General features: G+C 28.1%; 1 protein-coding gene and 1 long non-coding RNA gene across 7 annotated transcripts in view; one reads left to right on the plus strand and one right to left on the minus strand.

The window, feature by feature from the left end:
- The window catches only part of LOC120343420 (uncharacterized), a 53,036-nt gene that overhangs the window by 16,192 nt on the left and 21,875 nt on the right, over positions 1–14,969 (plus strand). The gene's annotated exons all lie outside the window — the stretch shown is intronic.
- Positions 10,457–13,896, minus strand: LOC144422203 (amyloid protein-binding protein 2-like). The gene is made up of 3 exons (XM_078112144.1): positions 13,598–13,896; positions 12,836–12,973; positions 10,457–10,601 (listed from the first exon to the last, which is right to left on the minus strand). Exons 1-3 carry the CDS (start codon positions 13,733–13,735, stop codon positions 10,473–10,475), a joined length of 405 nt encoding a protein of 134 aa, XP_077968270.1. The 5' UTR covers positions 13,736–13,896; the 3' UTR covers positions 10,457–10,472.

Here is a 14,969-nt window from a genome sequence, read left to right on the forward strand (position 1 = left end):
CTATACCCAATGCCATAAGACTATTTTAGACTATACACAATGGCATGAAACTAGTTTAGACTATACTCAATGCCATAAGACTATTTTAGACTATACCCAATGCCATGAGACTATTTTAGACTATATCCAATGCCATGAGACTATTTTAGACTATATCCAATGCCATGAGACTATTCTAAACTATACTCAATGGCATGAGACCATTTAAGACCAAACCCAATGGCATGAGACTATTTTATACTATACCCAATGCCATGAGACTATTTTAGACTTTTCCCAATGGCGTACGTACTTTTATCTTATATACAAGAACAAATGGGTCTCCCAATCATGTTCTTGTGATTTTACTAAACGGAAACAGATTCTTGATCGAACCATTGTTTAGAAACCACATTAATTTTTTTTTTGTGTTCTTCATTACGCTACAATACAATTTCTATATTTGATTCCATATTTATGAAAAATTAATAATTTATAGTTCATGTCTTATGTAAAATTAAATAGTGGATATATTTATTATACCAAAACATCGTTTAAATTTGTATTTTAAATTTTCCATTTCACCACTCCATTGCATTCTAAACATACATTCCTGTGATTACTTGAATAATTTGGCATGAAGGGGGCGGTGTCATTCAACATATTTGTCATATAACTTAATTATACAATTACTTTTCTTATTAATAAGAAATGAGCATTCAAAATATAATGCTATGATATCTCATTATCGTCTTATTTACTCATTTTGATAACATTTGTAATCAGTACGAACTAAATAAAGTCTATTCATGGTTGTCAATGCTACCTAACACACAAATCTAATCTATTACCGGTACTTTATCAACACTGCTTGTTCTTTGTTTGGAATCGTCTTCGGAAAACAAACCAGGCCGGCATGGTTTGTCTCTTCTGTCGATGAATCTCCATCAAAAAACAAAACAAAAAACAAATATACTACACTCACATACACAGGGGTTGGGAGGGGGGATGGGGTTCTGGTGATTGGTGGGCCCGTGAAGGGAGGGAATACACAGCATGGCAATCATAGTAGCAGTATTTGTTCGGCCAATACTAAAATATAAATGACCATAGAATCTGGCAATTGGTGGTCAAAATTATCTGTTTTTATTTCAATATTTATGACAGTAAACATGGCAATACAGTTGAATGTCAGTACCTTCTTTTCAAATCAGAACTTAAATGACAATCAAAGCATTTCACGAATCCGAGTATGTAGAGTGTTTGACAAGCCTCTTTTTGGTGGCGTCATTCTTACTAACCACAATTTCTTATAGTTCAAGAAAATAGGACAAATTCAGATATACCAAAACTACTCTTTGTCTTTCCCATATCCAATATTTATTTTGATTTTCAATAAATATATCCACAATGTTTTAATTTTTGTTGATTAATGTTTATCACTTATGGTATTTTGTTAAGAATATTGGGATTTCTCTGAGAATAGTGCTATTTATATCTGATAATAGTTTTGTGTGTTACCAACCTGTTAGCTAAAAATTGACTGAGATATTTATATTCAATTAACACTAAAGAATCATGCAATTTTGTAATAGGTTTCATAACAACCAAGACCGTAAATAGTTTTATCATTAGGGACATTTTAATTTAAAAACAGTTATTTTTTTCTATTCATTTTTTGTAGAATATGCTAATTTTTAAAGTACAATCATACTAATACTGTTTTATGTATACTTTTGTATTGCGTATTTGAAATTGAATCCTTTTTCTGTAATAGCCTCTATATACTGCTATCATTTGTCATAATTATTATTTTCTATTCTATTTTTCTTGAGATATTTTCAACAGGAAACAAGTATCAAGAGAGCAACAAAAGAACAAAAAGTTACAGGGCATGCCATGGCATTTTTGTTTCTTTATTTTTAAACATTTTTTTCATTTATTTTTTATTTTTGAGAGATTTACCCATTAGGATATTTCCATCATTAGGAGTGAAAATGATTTCACCAGGCCTAGTTATTAATATTGTATCCCAGTTTTTCAGGTGCACAATTATAAAGATTACGAAATGAAAAACAGAAGGAACCAAGAACAAATATACCAAGTACATTTTTTCCATAGATTTGATTAGGCTTAGTTTTATTAATGTTTTAGCTTTTCAGTTATAGGACTATAAAGATGAAGAACAGAAGGAAGAATCAAGGACAAATATACCAAGTAAATTTTTTATATAGATTTAATCAAGCTTAGTTTTATTAATGTTATAGCTTTACAGTTATAGGACTATCAAGATGAAGAACAGAAGGAAGAACCAAGGACAAATATACCAAGTAAATTTTTTATATAGATTTAATTAGGCTTAGTTTTATTAATGTCATAGCTTTTCAGTTATAGGACTATCAAGATGAAGAACAGAAGGAAGAACCAAGGAAAAATATATACCAAGTAAATTTTTTATATAGATTTAATTAGGCTTAGTTTTATTAATGTTTTAGCTTTTCAGTTATAGGACTATAAAGATGAAGAAATGAAGAACAGAAGGAAGAACCAAGGACAAATAAACCAAGTAAATTTTTTATATAGATTTAATTAGGATTAGTTTTATTAATGTTATAGCTTTTCAGTTATAGGACTATATAGATGAAGAACAGAAGGAAGAACCAAGGACAAATATACCAAGTAAATTTTTTATATATATTTAATTAGGATTAGTTTTATTAATGTTTTAGCTTTTCAGTTATAGGACTATAAAGATGAAGAAATGAAGAACAGAAGGAAGAACCAAGGACAAATATACCAAGTAAATTTTTTATATAGATTTAATTAGGATTAGTTTTATTAATGTTATAGTTGTTCAGTTATATGATTATAAAGATGAAAAAATGAAGAACAGAAGAAAGAACCAAGGACAAATATACCAAGTAAATTTTTTATATAGATTTAATTAGGATTAGTTTGATTAATGTAATAGCTTTTCAGTTATAGGACTATAAAGATGAAGAAATGAAGAACAGAAGGAAGAACCAAGGACAAATATACCAAGTAAATTTTTTATATAGATTTAATTAGGCTAAGTTTTATTATTTTTATAGCTTTTCAGTTATAGGATTATGAATATGAAGAACAGAAGGAAGACCAAGGACAAATATAGCAAGTAAATTTTTTATATAGATTTAATTAGGATTAGCTTTATTAATGTTATAGCTTTTCAGTTATGGGACTATGAAGATGAAGAAATGAAGAACAGAAGGAAGAACCAAGGACAAATATACCAAGTAAATTTTTTATATATATTTAATTGGGATTAGTTTTATTAATATTTTAGCTTTTCAGTTATATGACTATGAAGATGAAGAAATGAAGAACAGAAGGAAGAACCAAGGACAAATATACCAAGTAAATTTTTTTATATATATTTAATTAGGATTAGTTTTATTAATACTTTAGCTTTCCAGTTATATGACTATGAAGATGAAGAAATGAAAAACAGAAGGAAGACCAAGGACAAATATAGCAAGTAAATTTTTTATATAGATTTAATTAGGCTTAGTTTTATTAATGTTTTAGCTTTTCAGTTATATGACTATGAAGATGAAGAAATGAAGAACAGAAGGAAGAACCAAGGACAAATATACCAAGTAAATTTTTTAGATAGATTTAATTAGGATTAGTTTTATTAATGTTTTAGCTTCTCAGTTATATGACTATGAAGATGAAGAACAGAAGAAAGAACCAAGGACAAATATACCAAGTAAATTTTTTATATAGATTTAATTAGGATTAGTTTTATTAATGTTTTAGCTTTTCAGTTATAGGACTATAAAGATGAAGAAATGAAGAACAGAAGGAAGAACCAAGCACAAATATACCAAGTAAAATTTTAATATAGATTTAATTAGGATTAGTTTTATTAATGTTTTAGCTTTTCAGTTATAGGACTATAAAGATGAAGAAATGAAGAACAGAAGGAAGTACCAAGGACAAATATACCAAGTAAATTTTTTATATAGATTTAATTAGGATTAGTTTTATTAATGTTATAGCTTTTCAGTTATAGGACTCTAAAGATGGAGAAATGAAGAACAGAAGGAAGACCAAGGGCAAATATAGCAAGTAAATTTTTTATATAGATTTAATTAGGATTAGTTTTATTAATTTTATAGCTTTTCAGTTATAGGATTATGAATATGAAGAAATGAAGAACAGAAGGAAGAACCAAGGACAAATATACCAAGTAAATTTTTTATATAGATTTAATTAGGCTAAGTTTTATTAATGTTTTAGCTTTTCAGTTATAGGACTATAAAGATGAAGAAATGAAGAACAGAAGGAAGAACCAAGGACAAATATACCAAGTAAATTTTTTATATAGATTTAATTAGACTAAGTTTTATTAATTTTATAGCTTTTCAGTTATAGGATTATGAATATGAAGAAATGAAGAACAGAAGGAAGACCAAGGACAAATATAGCAAGTAAATTTTTTATATAGATTTAATTAGGCTAAATTTTATTAATTTTATAGCTTTTTAGTTATAGGATTATGAATATGAAGAAATGAAGAACAGAAGGAAGACCAAGGACAAATATAGCAAGTAAATTTTCTATATAGATTTAATTAGGATTAGCTTTATTAATGTTATAGCTTTTCAGTTATGGGACTATGAAGATGAAGAACAGAAGGAAAAACCAAGGACAAATATACCAAGTAAATTTTTTCTATAGATTTAATTAGGCTAAATTTTATTAATTTTATAGCTTTTTAGTTATAGGATTATGAATATGAAGAAATGAAGAACAGAAGGAAGACCAAGGACAAATATAGCAAGTAAATGTTCTATATAGATTTAATTAGGATTAGCTTTATTAATGTTATAGCTTTTCAGTTATGGGACTATGAAGATGAAAAACAGAAGGAAGAACCAAGGACAAATATACCAAGTAAATTTTTTATATATATTTAATTAGGCTTAGTTTTATTAATTTTATAGCTTTTCAGTTATAGGATTATGAATATGAAGAAATGAAGAACAGAAGGAAGACCAAGGACAAATATACCAAGTAAATTTTTTATATAGATTTAATTAGGATTAGTTTTATTAATGTTATAGCTTTTCAGTTATAGGACTCTAAAGATGGAGAAATGAAGAACAGAAGGAAGACCAAGGGCAAATATAGCAAGTAAATTTTTTATATAGATTTAATTAGGATTAGTTTTATTAATTTTATAGCTTTTCAGTTATAGGATTATGAATATGAAGAAATGAAGAACAGAAGGAAGAACCAAGGACAAATATACCAAGTAAATTTTTTATATAGATTTAATTAGGCTAAGTTTTATTAATGTTTTAGCTTTTCAGTTATAGGACTATAAAGATGAAGAAATGAAGAACAGAAGGAAGAACCAAGGACAAATATACCAAGTAAATTTTTTATATAGATTTAATTAGACTAAGTTTTATTAATTTTATAGCTTTTCAGTTATAGGATTATGAATATGAAGAAATGAAGAACAGAAGGAAGACCAAGGACAAATATAGCAAGTAAATTTTTTATATAGATTTAATTAGGCTAAATTTTATTAATTTTTATAGCTTTTTAGTTATAGGATTATGAATATGAAGAAATGAAGAACAGAAGGAAGACCAAGGACAAATATAGCAAGTAAATTTTCTATATAGATTTAATTAGGATTAGCTTTATTAATGTTATAGCTTTTCAGTTATGGGACTATGAAGATGAAGAAATGAAGAACAGAAGGAAAAACCAAGGACAAATATACCAAGTAAATTTTTTCTATAGATTTAATTAGGCTAAATTTTATTAATTTTATAGCTTTTTAGTTATAGGATTATGAATATGAAGAAATGAAGAACAGAAGGAAGACCAAGGACAAATATAGCAAGTAAATTTTCTATATAGATATAATTAGGATTAGCTTTATTAATGTTATAGCTTTTCAGTTATGGGACTATGAAGATGAAGAAATGAAGAACAGAAGGAAGAACCAAGGACAAATATACCAAGTAAATTTTTTATATATATTTAATTAGGCTTAGTTTTATTAATGTTTTAGCTTTTCAGTTATATGACTATGAAGATGAAGAAATGAAGAACAGAAGGAAGAACCAAGGACAAAAATACCAAGTAAATTTTTTATATAGATTTAAGTAGGATTAGTTTTATTAATGTTATAGCTTTTCAGTTATAGGATTATGAATATGAAGAAATGAAGAACAGAAGGAAGACCAAGGACAAATATAGCAAGTAAATTTTTTATATAGATTTAATTAGGCTAAATTTTATTAATTTTATAGCTTTTTAGTTATAGGATTATGAATATGAAGAAATGAAGAACAGAAGGAAGACCAAGGACAAATATAGCAAGTAAATTTTCGATATAGATTTAATTAGGATTAGCTTTATTAATGTTATAGCTTTTCAGTTATGGGACTATGAAGATGAAGAAATGAAGAACAGAAGGAAAAACCAAGGACAAATATACCAAGTAAATTTTTTCTATAGATTTAATTAGGCTAAATTTTATTAATTTTATAGCTTTTTAGTTATAGGATTATGAATATGAAGAAATGAAGAACAGAAGGAAGACCAAGGACAAATATAGCAAGTAAATTTTCTATATAGATTTAATTAGGATTAGCTTTATTAATGTTATAGCTTTTCAGTTATGGGACTATGAAGATGAAGAAATGAAGAACAGAAGGAAGAACCAAGGACAAATATACCAAGTAAATTTTTTATATATATTTAATTAGGCTTAGTTTTATTAATGTTTTAGCTTTTCAGTTATATGACTATGAAGATGAAGAAATGAAGAACAGAAGGAAGAACCAAGGACAAATATACCAAGTAAATTTTTTATATAGATTTAATTAGGATTAGTTTTATTAATGTTATAGCTTTTCAGTTATAGGACTATAAAGATGAAGAAATGAAGAACAGAAGGAAGAACCAAGGACAAATATACCAAGTAAATTTTTTATATAGATTTAATTAGGATTAGTTTTATTAATGTTATAGCTTTTTTATATAGATTTAATTAGGCTCAGTTTTATTAATGGTATAGCTTTTCAGTTATAGGACTATGAAGATGAAGAAATGAAGAACCAAGGAAAAATAAACCAAGTAAATTTTTTATATAGATTTAATTAGGATTAGTTTGATTAATGTAATAGCTATTCAGTTATAGAACTATAAAGATGAAGAAATGAAGAACAGAAGGAAGAACCAAGGACAAATATACCAAGTAAATTTTTTCTATAGATTTAATTAGGCTAAGTTTTAATAATTTTATAGCTTTTTAGTTATAGGATTATGAATATGAAGAAATGAAGAACAGAAGGAAGACCAAGGACAAATATAGCAAGTAAATTTTCTATATAGATTTAATTAGGATTAGCTTTATTAATGTTATAGCTTTTCAGTTATGGGACTATGAAGTTGAAGAAATGAAGAACAGAAGGAAGAACCAAGGACAAATATACCAAGTAAATTTTTTATATATATTTAATTAGGCTTAGTTTTATTAATGTTTTAGCTTTTCAGTTATATGACTATGAAGATGAAGAAATGAAGAACAGAAGGAAGAACCAAGGACAAATATACCAAGTAAATTTTTTATATAGATTTAATTTGAATTAGTTTTATTAATGTTATAGCTTTTCAGTTATAGGACTCTAAAGATGAAGAAATGAAGAACAGAAGGAAAACCAAGGGCAAATATAGCAAGTAAATTTTTTATATAGATTTAATTGGGCTAAGTTTTATTAATGTTACAGCTTTTCAGTTATAGGATTATGAATATGAAGAAATGAAGAACAGAAGGAAGAACCAAGGACAAATATACCAAGTAAATTTTTTTTATAGATTTAATTAGGATTAGTTTTATTAATGTTATAGCTTTTCAGTTATGGGACTATAAAGATGAAGAACAGAAGGAAGAACCAAGGACAAATATACCAAGTAAATTTTTTATATAGATTTAAATAGGATTAGCTTTATTAATGTAATAGCTTTTCAGTTATAGGACTATAAAGATGAAGAAATGAAGAAAAGAAGGAAGAACCAAGGACAAATATACCAAGTAAATTTTTTATATAGATTTAATTAGGATTAGTTTTATTATTGTTATAGCTTTTTTATATAGATTTAATTAGGCTCAGTTTTATTAATGGTATAGCTTTTCAGTTATAGGACCATGAAGATGAAGAAATGAAGAACCAAGGAAAAATAAACCAAGTAAATTTTTTATATAGATTTAATTAGGATTAGTTTGATTAATGTAATAGCTATTCGGTTATAGGACTATAAAGATGAAGAAATGAAGAACAGAAGGAAGAACCAAGGACAAATATACCAAGTAAATTTTTTCTATGGATTTAATTAGGCTAAGTTTTAATAATTTTATAGCTTTTTAGTTATAGGATTATGAATATGAAGAAATGAAGAACAGAAGGAAGACCAAGGACAAATATAGCAAGTAAATTTTCTATATAGATTTAATTAGGATTAGCTTTATTAATGTTATAGCTTTTCAGTTATGGGACTATGAAGATGAAGAAATGAAGAACAGAAGGAAGAACCAAGGACGAATATACCAAGTAAATTTTTTATATATATTTAATTAGGCTTAGTTTTATTAATGTTTTAGCTTTTCAGTTATATGACTATGAAGATGAAGAAATGAAGAACAGAAGGAAGAACCAAGGACAAATATACCAAGTAAATTTTTTATATAGATTTAATTAGGATTAGTTTGATTAATGTAATAGCTATTCAGTTATAGGACTAAAAAGATGAAGAAATGAAGAACAGAAGGAAGAACCAAGGACAAATATACGAAGTAAATTTTTTATATAGATTTAATTAGGCTAAGTTTTATTAATGTGTTAGCTTTTCAGTTATAGGACTATAAAGATGAAGAAATGAAGAATTTCTTTATGAAGAATCTTCTTTATGAAGAATTTTATAGCTTTTCAGTTATAGGATTATGAATATGAAGAAATGAAGAACAGAATGAAGACCAAGGACAAATATAGCAAGTAAATTTTTTATATAGATTTTATTAGGATTAGCTTTATTAATGTAATAGCTTTTCAGTTATAGGACTATAAAGATGAAGAAATGAAGAACAGAAGGAAGAACCAAGGACAAATATACCAAGTAAATTTTTTATATAGATTTAATTAGGATTAGTTTGATTAATGTTTTAGCTTTTCAGTTATAGGACTATATAGATGAAGAAATGAAGAACAGAAGGAAGAACCAAGGACAAATATAGCAAGTAAATTTTCTATATAGATTTAATTAGGATTAGCTTTATTAATGTTATAGCTTTTCAGTTATGGGACTATGAAGATGAAGAAATGAAGAACAGAAGGAAGAACCAAGGACAAATATACCAAGTAAATTTTTTATATATATTTAATTAGGATTAGTTTTATTAATATTTTAGCTTTTCAGTTATATGACTATGAAGATGAAGAAATGAAGAACAGAAGGAAGAACCAAGGACAAATATACCAAGTAAATTTTTTTATATATATTTAATTAGGATTAGTTTTATTAATACTTTAGCTTTCCAGTTATATGACTATGAAGATGAAGAAATGAAAAACAGAAGGAAGACCAAGGACAAATATAGCAAGTAAATTTTTTATATAGATTTAATTAGGCTTAGTTTTATTAATGTTTTAGCTTTTCAGTTATATGACTATGAAGATGAAGAAATGAAGAACAGAAGGAAGAATCAAGGACAAATATACCAAGTAAATTTTTTAGATAGATTTAATTAGGATTAGTTTTATTAATGTTTTAGCTTTTCAGTTATATGACTATGAAGATGAAGAACAGAAGGAAGAACCAAGGACAAATATACCAAGTAAATTTTTTATATATATTTAATTAGGCTTAGTTTTATTAATGTTTTAGCTTTTCAGTTATAGGACTATAAAGATGAAGAAATGAAGAACAGAAGGAAGAACCAAGGACAAATATTCCGAGTAAATTTTTTAGATAGATTTAATTAGGATTAGTTTTATTAATGTTTTAGCTTTTCAGTTATATGACTATGAAGATGAAGAACAGAAGGAAGAACCAAGGACAAATATACCAAGTAAATTTTTTATATATATTTAATTAGGCTTAGTTTTATTAATGTTTTAGCTATTCAGTTATAGGACTATAAAGATGAAGAAATGAAGAACAGAAGGAAGAACCAAGGACAAATATACCAAGTAAATTTTTTATATAGATTTAATTAGGATTAGTTTACAAACTAAAAGTGCATAGAAGACAGTAATTAGCAAGATTTTGCTATTAATGATTAAATTAAGAATATTCTTCCGAATTATGAAGCACATTTGTACCTTTATTATTAAATGGTTATCCATAAGAAGTTAATTTCACCACCACAAATGAAAATATTTTCGAACTTTTTCAAGTTGAAGGGATTAGATACAATCACAGCTACTTCAACAATGTAAGGACCTACCAAGTTGAAATCCAAGAACAACAGCACGACCACATTCTTCTTTGTCTTTGATATTTGTTAGCAGGATATCAACTCGTCTTGAATAGCTTTCACTCAAGATTTCTGATATCTGGAAACAATAAAACAAGATTCTGAAGAGTTTCACTATAAGAGCAAACATAGTAATAATAGACATTGGAACAAGAGCATGTGTTGGGTGCATACCTTTCATCGCAAAATTTAGAAAATCAATTAGTTCTATACAAAAATTTGTAACAAACTCAAGATTATAACCATGTCATTGTTTTTCTTTTGGAATTATGATTTCTTGTTTAAAATCACATACTTAAATAAATGATTCTTATTAATATTCGTTATATATAATTACGTTTGTAATATACCAATTCATTTATTTAGTCAGGTAATCAATTCATATTGCCTTGAATCATTAAAATTAAAGGGACTTTGAGAGCATTATATCAAACATTAACCCACTCCCTGTAGACAATAAAATGTTCGAAGAAAGAAATTTGAAGAATGTTTGAACATAGACCAATGTATTGCAAACTAATAAAAGTTGTTTGAAGTGTTTAGCAGAGGAATTTTGCTCTAAAATAATCACCCTCTCAGTATTGCACTGAGTGAAAGTAAAACGTTTTTTATTACGCATGAATGTCTTTGCCAAAAAATTTAGTTTTTTCTCGAAAATAAATAGGTAGTGATAAAAAACTAGAATGTTTTATAGATATTCTAACCATGAGTATATTCATAATAAAACAAGCCATTAATTACTACCATAAACTATATAAAATAAGGTTCAAAAATTATCTGACCAAAATTTGTCGGATTATCATAGCATGGACGTCTTTGCCATAAATAACAATAAAAACTCTAGTGAATTCCAAATATTTCGCACAGCATATGGAAAGTAATGGTGACTCACAATCACAACTCCCAAGTTTGCGAAAATTTTAAAGATACAAATTTGCCACAGATGGATCAGAATTTTCTGTTCATTCATTTCAATTCCCTATTTTATACAGGGTTAGGACAAAAAACTGGCCATCATTACTTGGAACACAACAATCCAGTAAAATACTTGAAGTGAAAAAACAAATTTCTTTTCATCACAAAAATGCTCTGAATGAGGAGGATACTGGATTAAATATACAACTTTGGTTTGAGAATCAGTGGCGTACTTATGATGGTATAGCTTGGCATATAATAGAAAATAAAATCAGTTAATGAGCTCAAATATTGATTATATGGCACAAAGGTGCTACTGTGCAAATTCTGAAAGGTATTTTCAATTTTCAATTCAGATATTTAATTTTCAATTATCTTCAAAAACTCATCACGAACCAAGTCTATTCATGAATGTAAATATTTTTACTGGCGCTCCAGAAGTGTGTGTACCAATATGGAATAACTAATTTTGTTCGCCTACTTTACATCGAGTTATGTAAAGGGACTGAAACCTATAGACAGGGGGTATATACACTTGGCTAACACAGACAGTCCCCGAACTCGTAATAGAACCAAAATAAGGAAAATGAAATTATGGCCCAACCCTAACCCGGTAAACACACTATGGGAGTACATTTTCCCCATTTACAACTTTCGTTCATGAAGAGTCAGATACAACCAAGGTTTGTTTTCTCAATGATTGGGACATTTATTTTAATATATCTGACATAACAAGTAAACAGTACTCATTTGTTTATTAAACAGGTCAGCAAACACTAAATAAAGAGGCATTCTTGCAATCCTAATCAACTAATTTAAGTGTTTGACATATAAATGACATTGGAAAACTGCTTGAAAACGGGGTTTTAAAACAAGATTCTACAATTTTAGTCAAACCATTGTATTCAAATGTTATCCAAATTAATCACCCAATTTTTCTATATTTCTCCATACCTGATTATTATGTATCATTTCTATCAAGTCTGACTTGATAAAACTGCATTTATTTTGCTACCATAAGGGTATATTTCATATTTTTCAGTGAATAAAGTGAATTTCTAGACCCAAATTTTCAGAGTGTTTTTCTTGGGTCGGTTCATTTTCTTTTTTAGGGGGTCAACTTGCTTTCGACCAGGAAATACCAGAAAAAAGGAAATAATGCGTTTTCCACATCAGTTTTCATGATTCAGCGTTTTTACACTGTAAATTTAAAATATCTATGCTCGGATTATAATTTTGATGTTGCTGCATCTGTGTGTGCATCATGATATCAATTTTTGATGTCCATGATTTGAGAAAAATGAAAAAAAAACTTGCATATATGCAATTAAATCACTTTAGGCTATGGCGTTTCACAGTTAAGCAAAATCCGGAATCTGTGTGTCATATAAAATTCACCTTCACTCCATGATCTCTGATTGCTTGGAAACATTGATGAAGAGCAAGGCGTTTGTTTCGAACGAGTAATAATCTTGAAAATGTCACCAAATTACATAATTCCGCACCAAGTTGACAAAGTCGACTTTGTTCAAAAAGCTGAAAATGATAAATTGTTCAAACACCAGATCTCACATTTAAACTCTAAAAAGTCGCAATACCAACTTCTTGCATTATGATGACCAAATATATTGAATTATAGTATTAGTAACAGAATAGCTTATCAGACAAAATTGATGGGAGATAATTTGTAATTTTTCATAATAAGTAAGACATTATGGATAAAAAAATCGAAAATTTCAAAAATAGATGCTCTTTTAATCAATAGCTTATCAGACAAAATTGATGGAGGATGATTTGTAATTTTTCCTAATTTGTAAGACATGGATGAAAAAATCAAAAGTTTCAAAATTAGATGCTCTTTTCTAACTTATCAGACAAAATTAATGGGAGATAATCTGTAATTTTTTATAAGACATTATAGATAAGACAATCAAAAATGTCAAAATTAGATGCTTCTTTAATCATTATAATTTTAACAAAAATACTTGGAATCAATGCGAAACGTACTAGTCTAAATAGGACAGAACTCGATAATTTCCCCACAATTTAGCTTTGGACATTCATGAGCAAAACATAGATGATTTTTGACTGTCCAAAGGTCTAAGTCACCTAAAAAATCTGTAAAAATTAAAAAAATCGGTCAAAGAAAAACCGATATACCTTATTATAAACATCAAATTGTAATGTGAGAGGTAAACTTGAAATTGTATATTTCCATCCAGCGAAGTGATGTGCAACAGTAGTTAAAGATGCACAATAAAGACTTTGTGGAATCCAGTCCAAGTCCATCGCTGCCATATTTCCAAATGAGGTTGACACCAATCATACGGTGCATGGAGATAAGAAATTATAATCCACCATGACAATACACGGCTACACAAACACCAGCACACTACAACACTAGATATACTAAATAACTGGTATCATGATAACTGACTACAACGAAATACATAGAACAACTATTGGATATTGATATTTTTCAAGGAATTTATTCCTATCAACAGTCTGACAGTACACACCTGTTGACTAATTCGTTATCCAATTTGGAAATCCTCATAAAATTATTAATATGATGTGACAAAATTTGTATTCATCTTTTTTATTTGTTTGTATATTTTTTTTTTACCAAGTAGCCTAATTAACTTTATGTCTCCGTGATTTTGTGTGTGTGTCCTTTAATTAGTTTTAATAAATTTGGGTGAACCAACGTGTACTATTTTCTTTAACAATAGGTACCATGACCTTTCCATCTGAAATCCTGTACCGTACCGGTACGCTTCAAACCTTACTTGAGCCTGAGGTTTTGTTTGCTCTCGCGATTCTATAATCAGTTTTATTTATTTTGTCAATTATTTTATCGCCTACCGTATTACAGTATTATGCTGATTATGGAGTCTAAATAAACTTTTACATGTACTTATTATAATACTTAACTATAGACAGTTTCGTACGGTATGCAAGTACTGAAGTATAAGCTATTAGCTAACACCATACCGGTACCGGTACCCTTACAGGCTACAGGTGTACAGTCCAACTGTAGTACAGCAGACCAGTACAGCACACCGGTACCCTACCGGTACCCAGGTACAGTATTTATTGAGGAATCAATAAAGAAAACTTTACATTCAGAAATTGGAAAAAAGTGTAACAAACTAAGAATGCTTATAGCTGTATAGTTACGGTATACGGTATCTCATACCGGTATCTGTATATCAACTGCTACCGTTACCGGTATCGCCAGGGTCAGTGTTAAAAAGAATTTAATCCAAAACTTTATTCGGAACCTCAACGGAATCATCTGGGATAAATGCAGGAATATGTAAATCTAATACTATCTCAGTAGGCTAGACATTGGTGCGCATTGACACCCAAAGTTACCACAGCCCACACTCACTCAGCCTGGGGTGTGCAAACTGCGGCCCGCAAAGAAAAATTGTGCGGCCCACGAAAAAGTAGGCTACCAAGTTTTATTGGCGTGCCCGCGAAACGAATTTTTAGTTTATGTATCTGGTACGTGCGAGAAATTCCAATC

This window comes from Styela clava, chromosome 4 (genome assembly GCF_964204865.1).
Source record: "Styela clava chromosome 4, kaStyClav1.hap1.2, whole genome shotgun sequence".
NCBI classification, from domain to species: Eukaryota; Metazoa; Chordata; class Ascidiacea; order Stolidobranchia; family Styelidae; genus Styela; species Styela clava.

What these genes read in the sequence shown, in the direction of transcription:
- LOC144422203 (XM_078112144.1), bottom strand. Translation starts at nt 13,735, where the DNA reads ATGGCAGCGATGGACTTGGACTGGATTCCACAAAGTCTTTATTGTGCA. An exon ending in AATTTGATGTTTATAATAAG is followed by an intron (nt 12,974 to 13,597) that starts GTATATCGGTTT and finishes TATCATTTTCAG; the next exon opens with CTTTTTGAACAAAGTCGACT. An exon ending in TCAGAGATCATGGAGTGAAG is followed by an intron (nt 10,602 to 12,835) that starts GTGAATTTTATA and finishes TATTGTTTCCAG; the next exon opens with ATATCAGAAATCTTGAGTGA.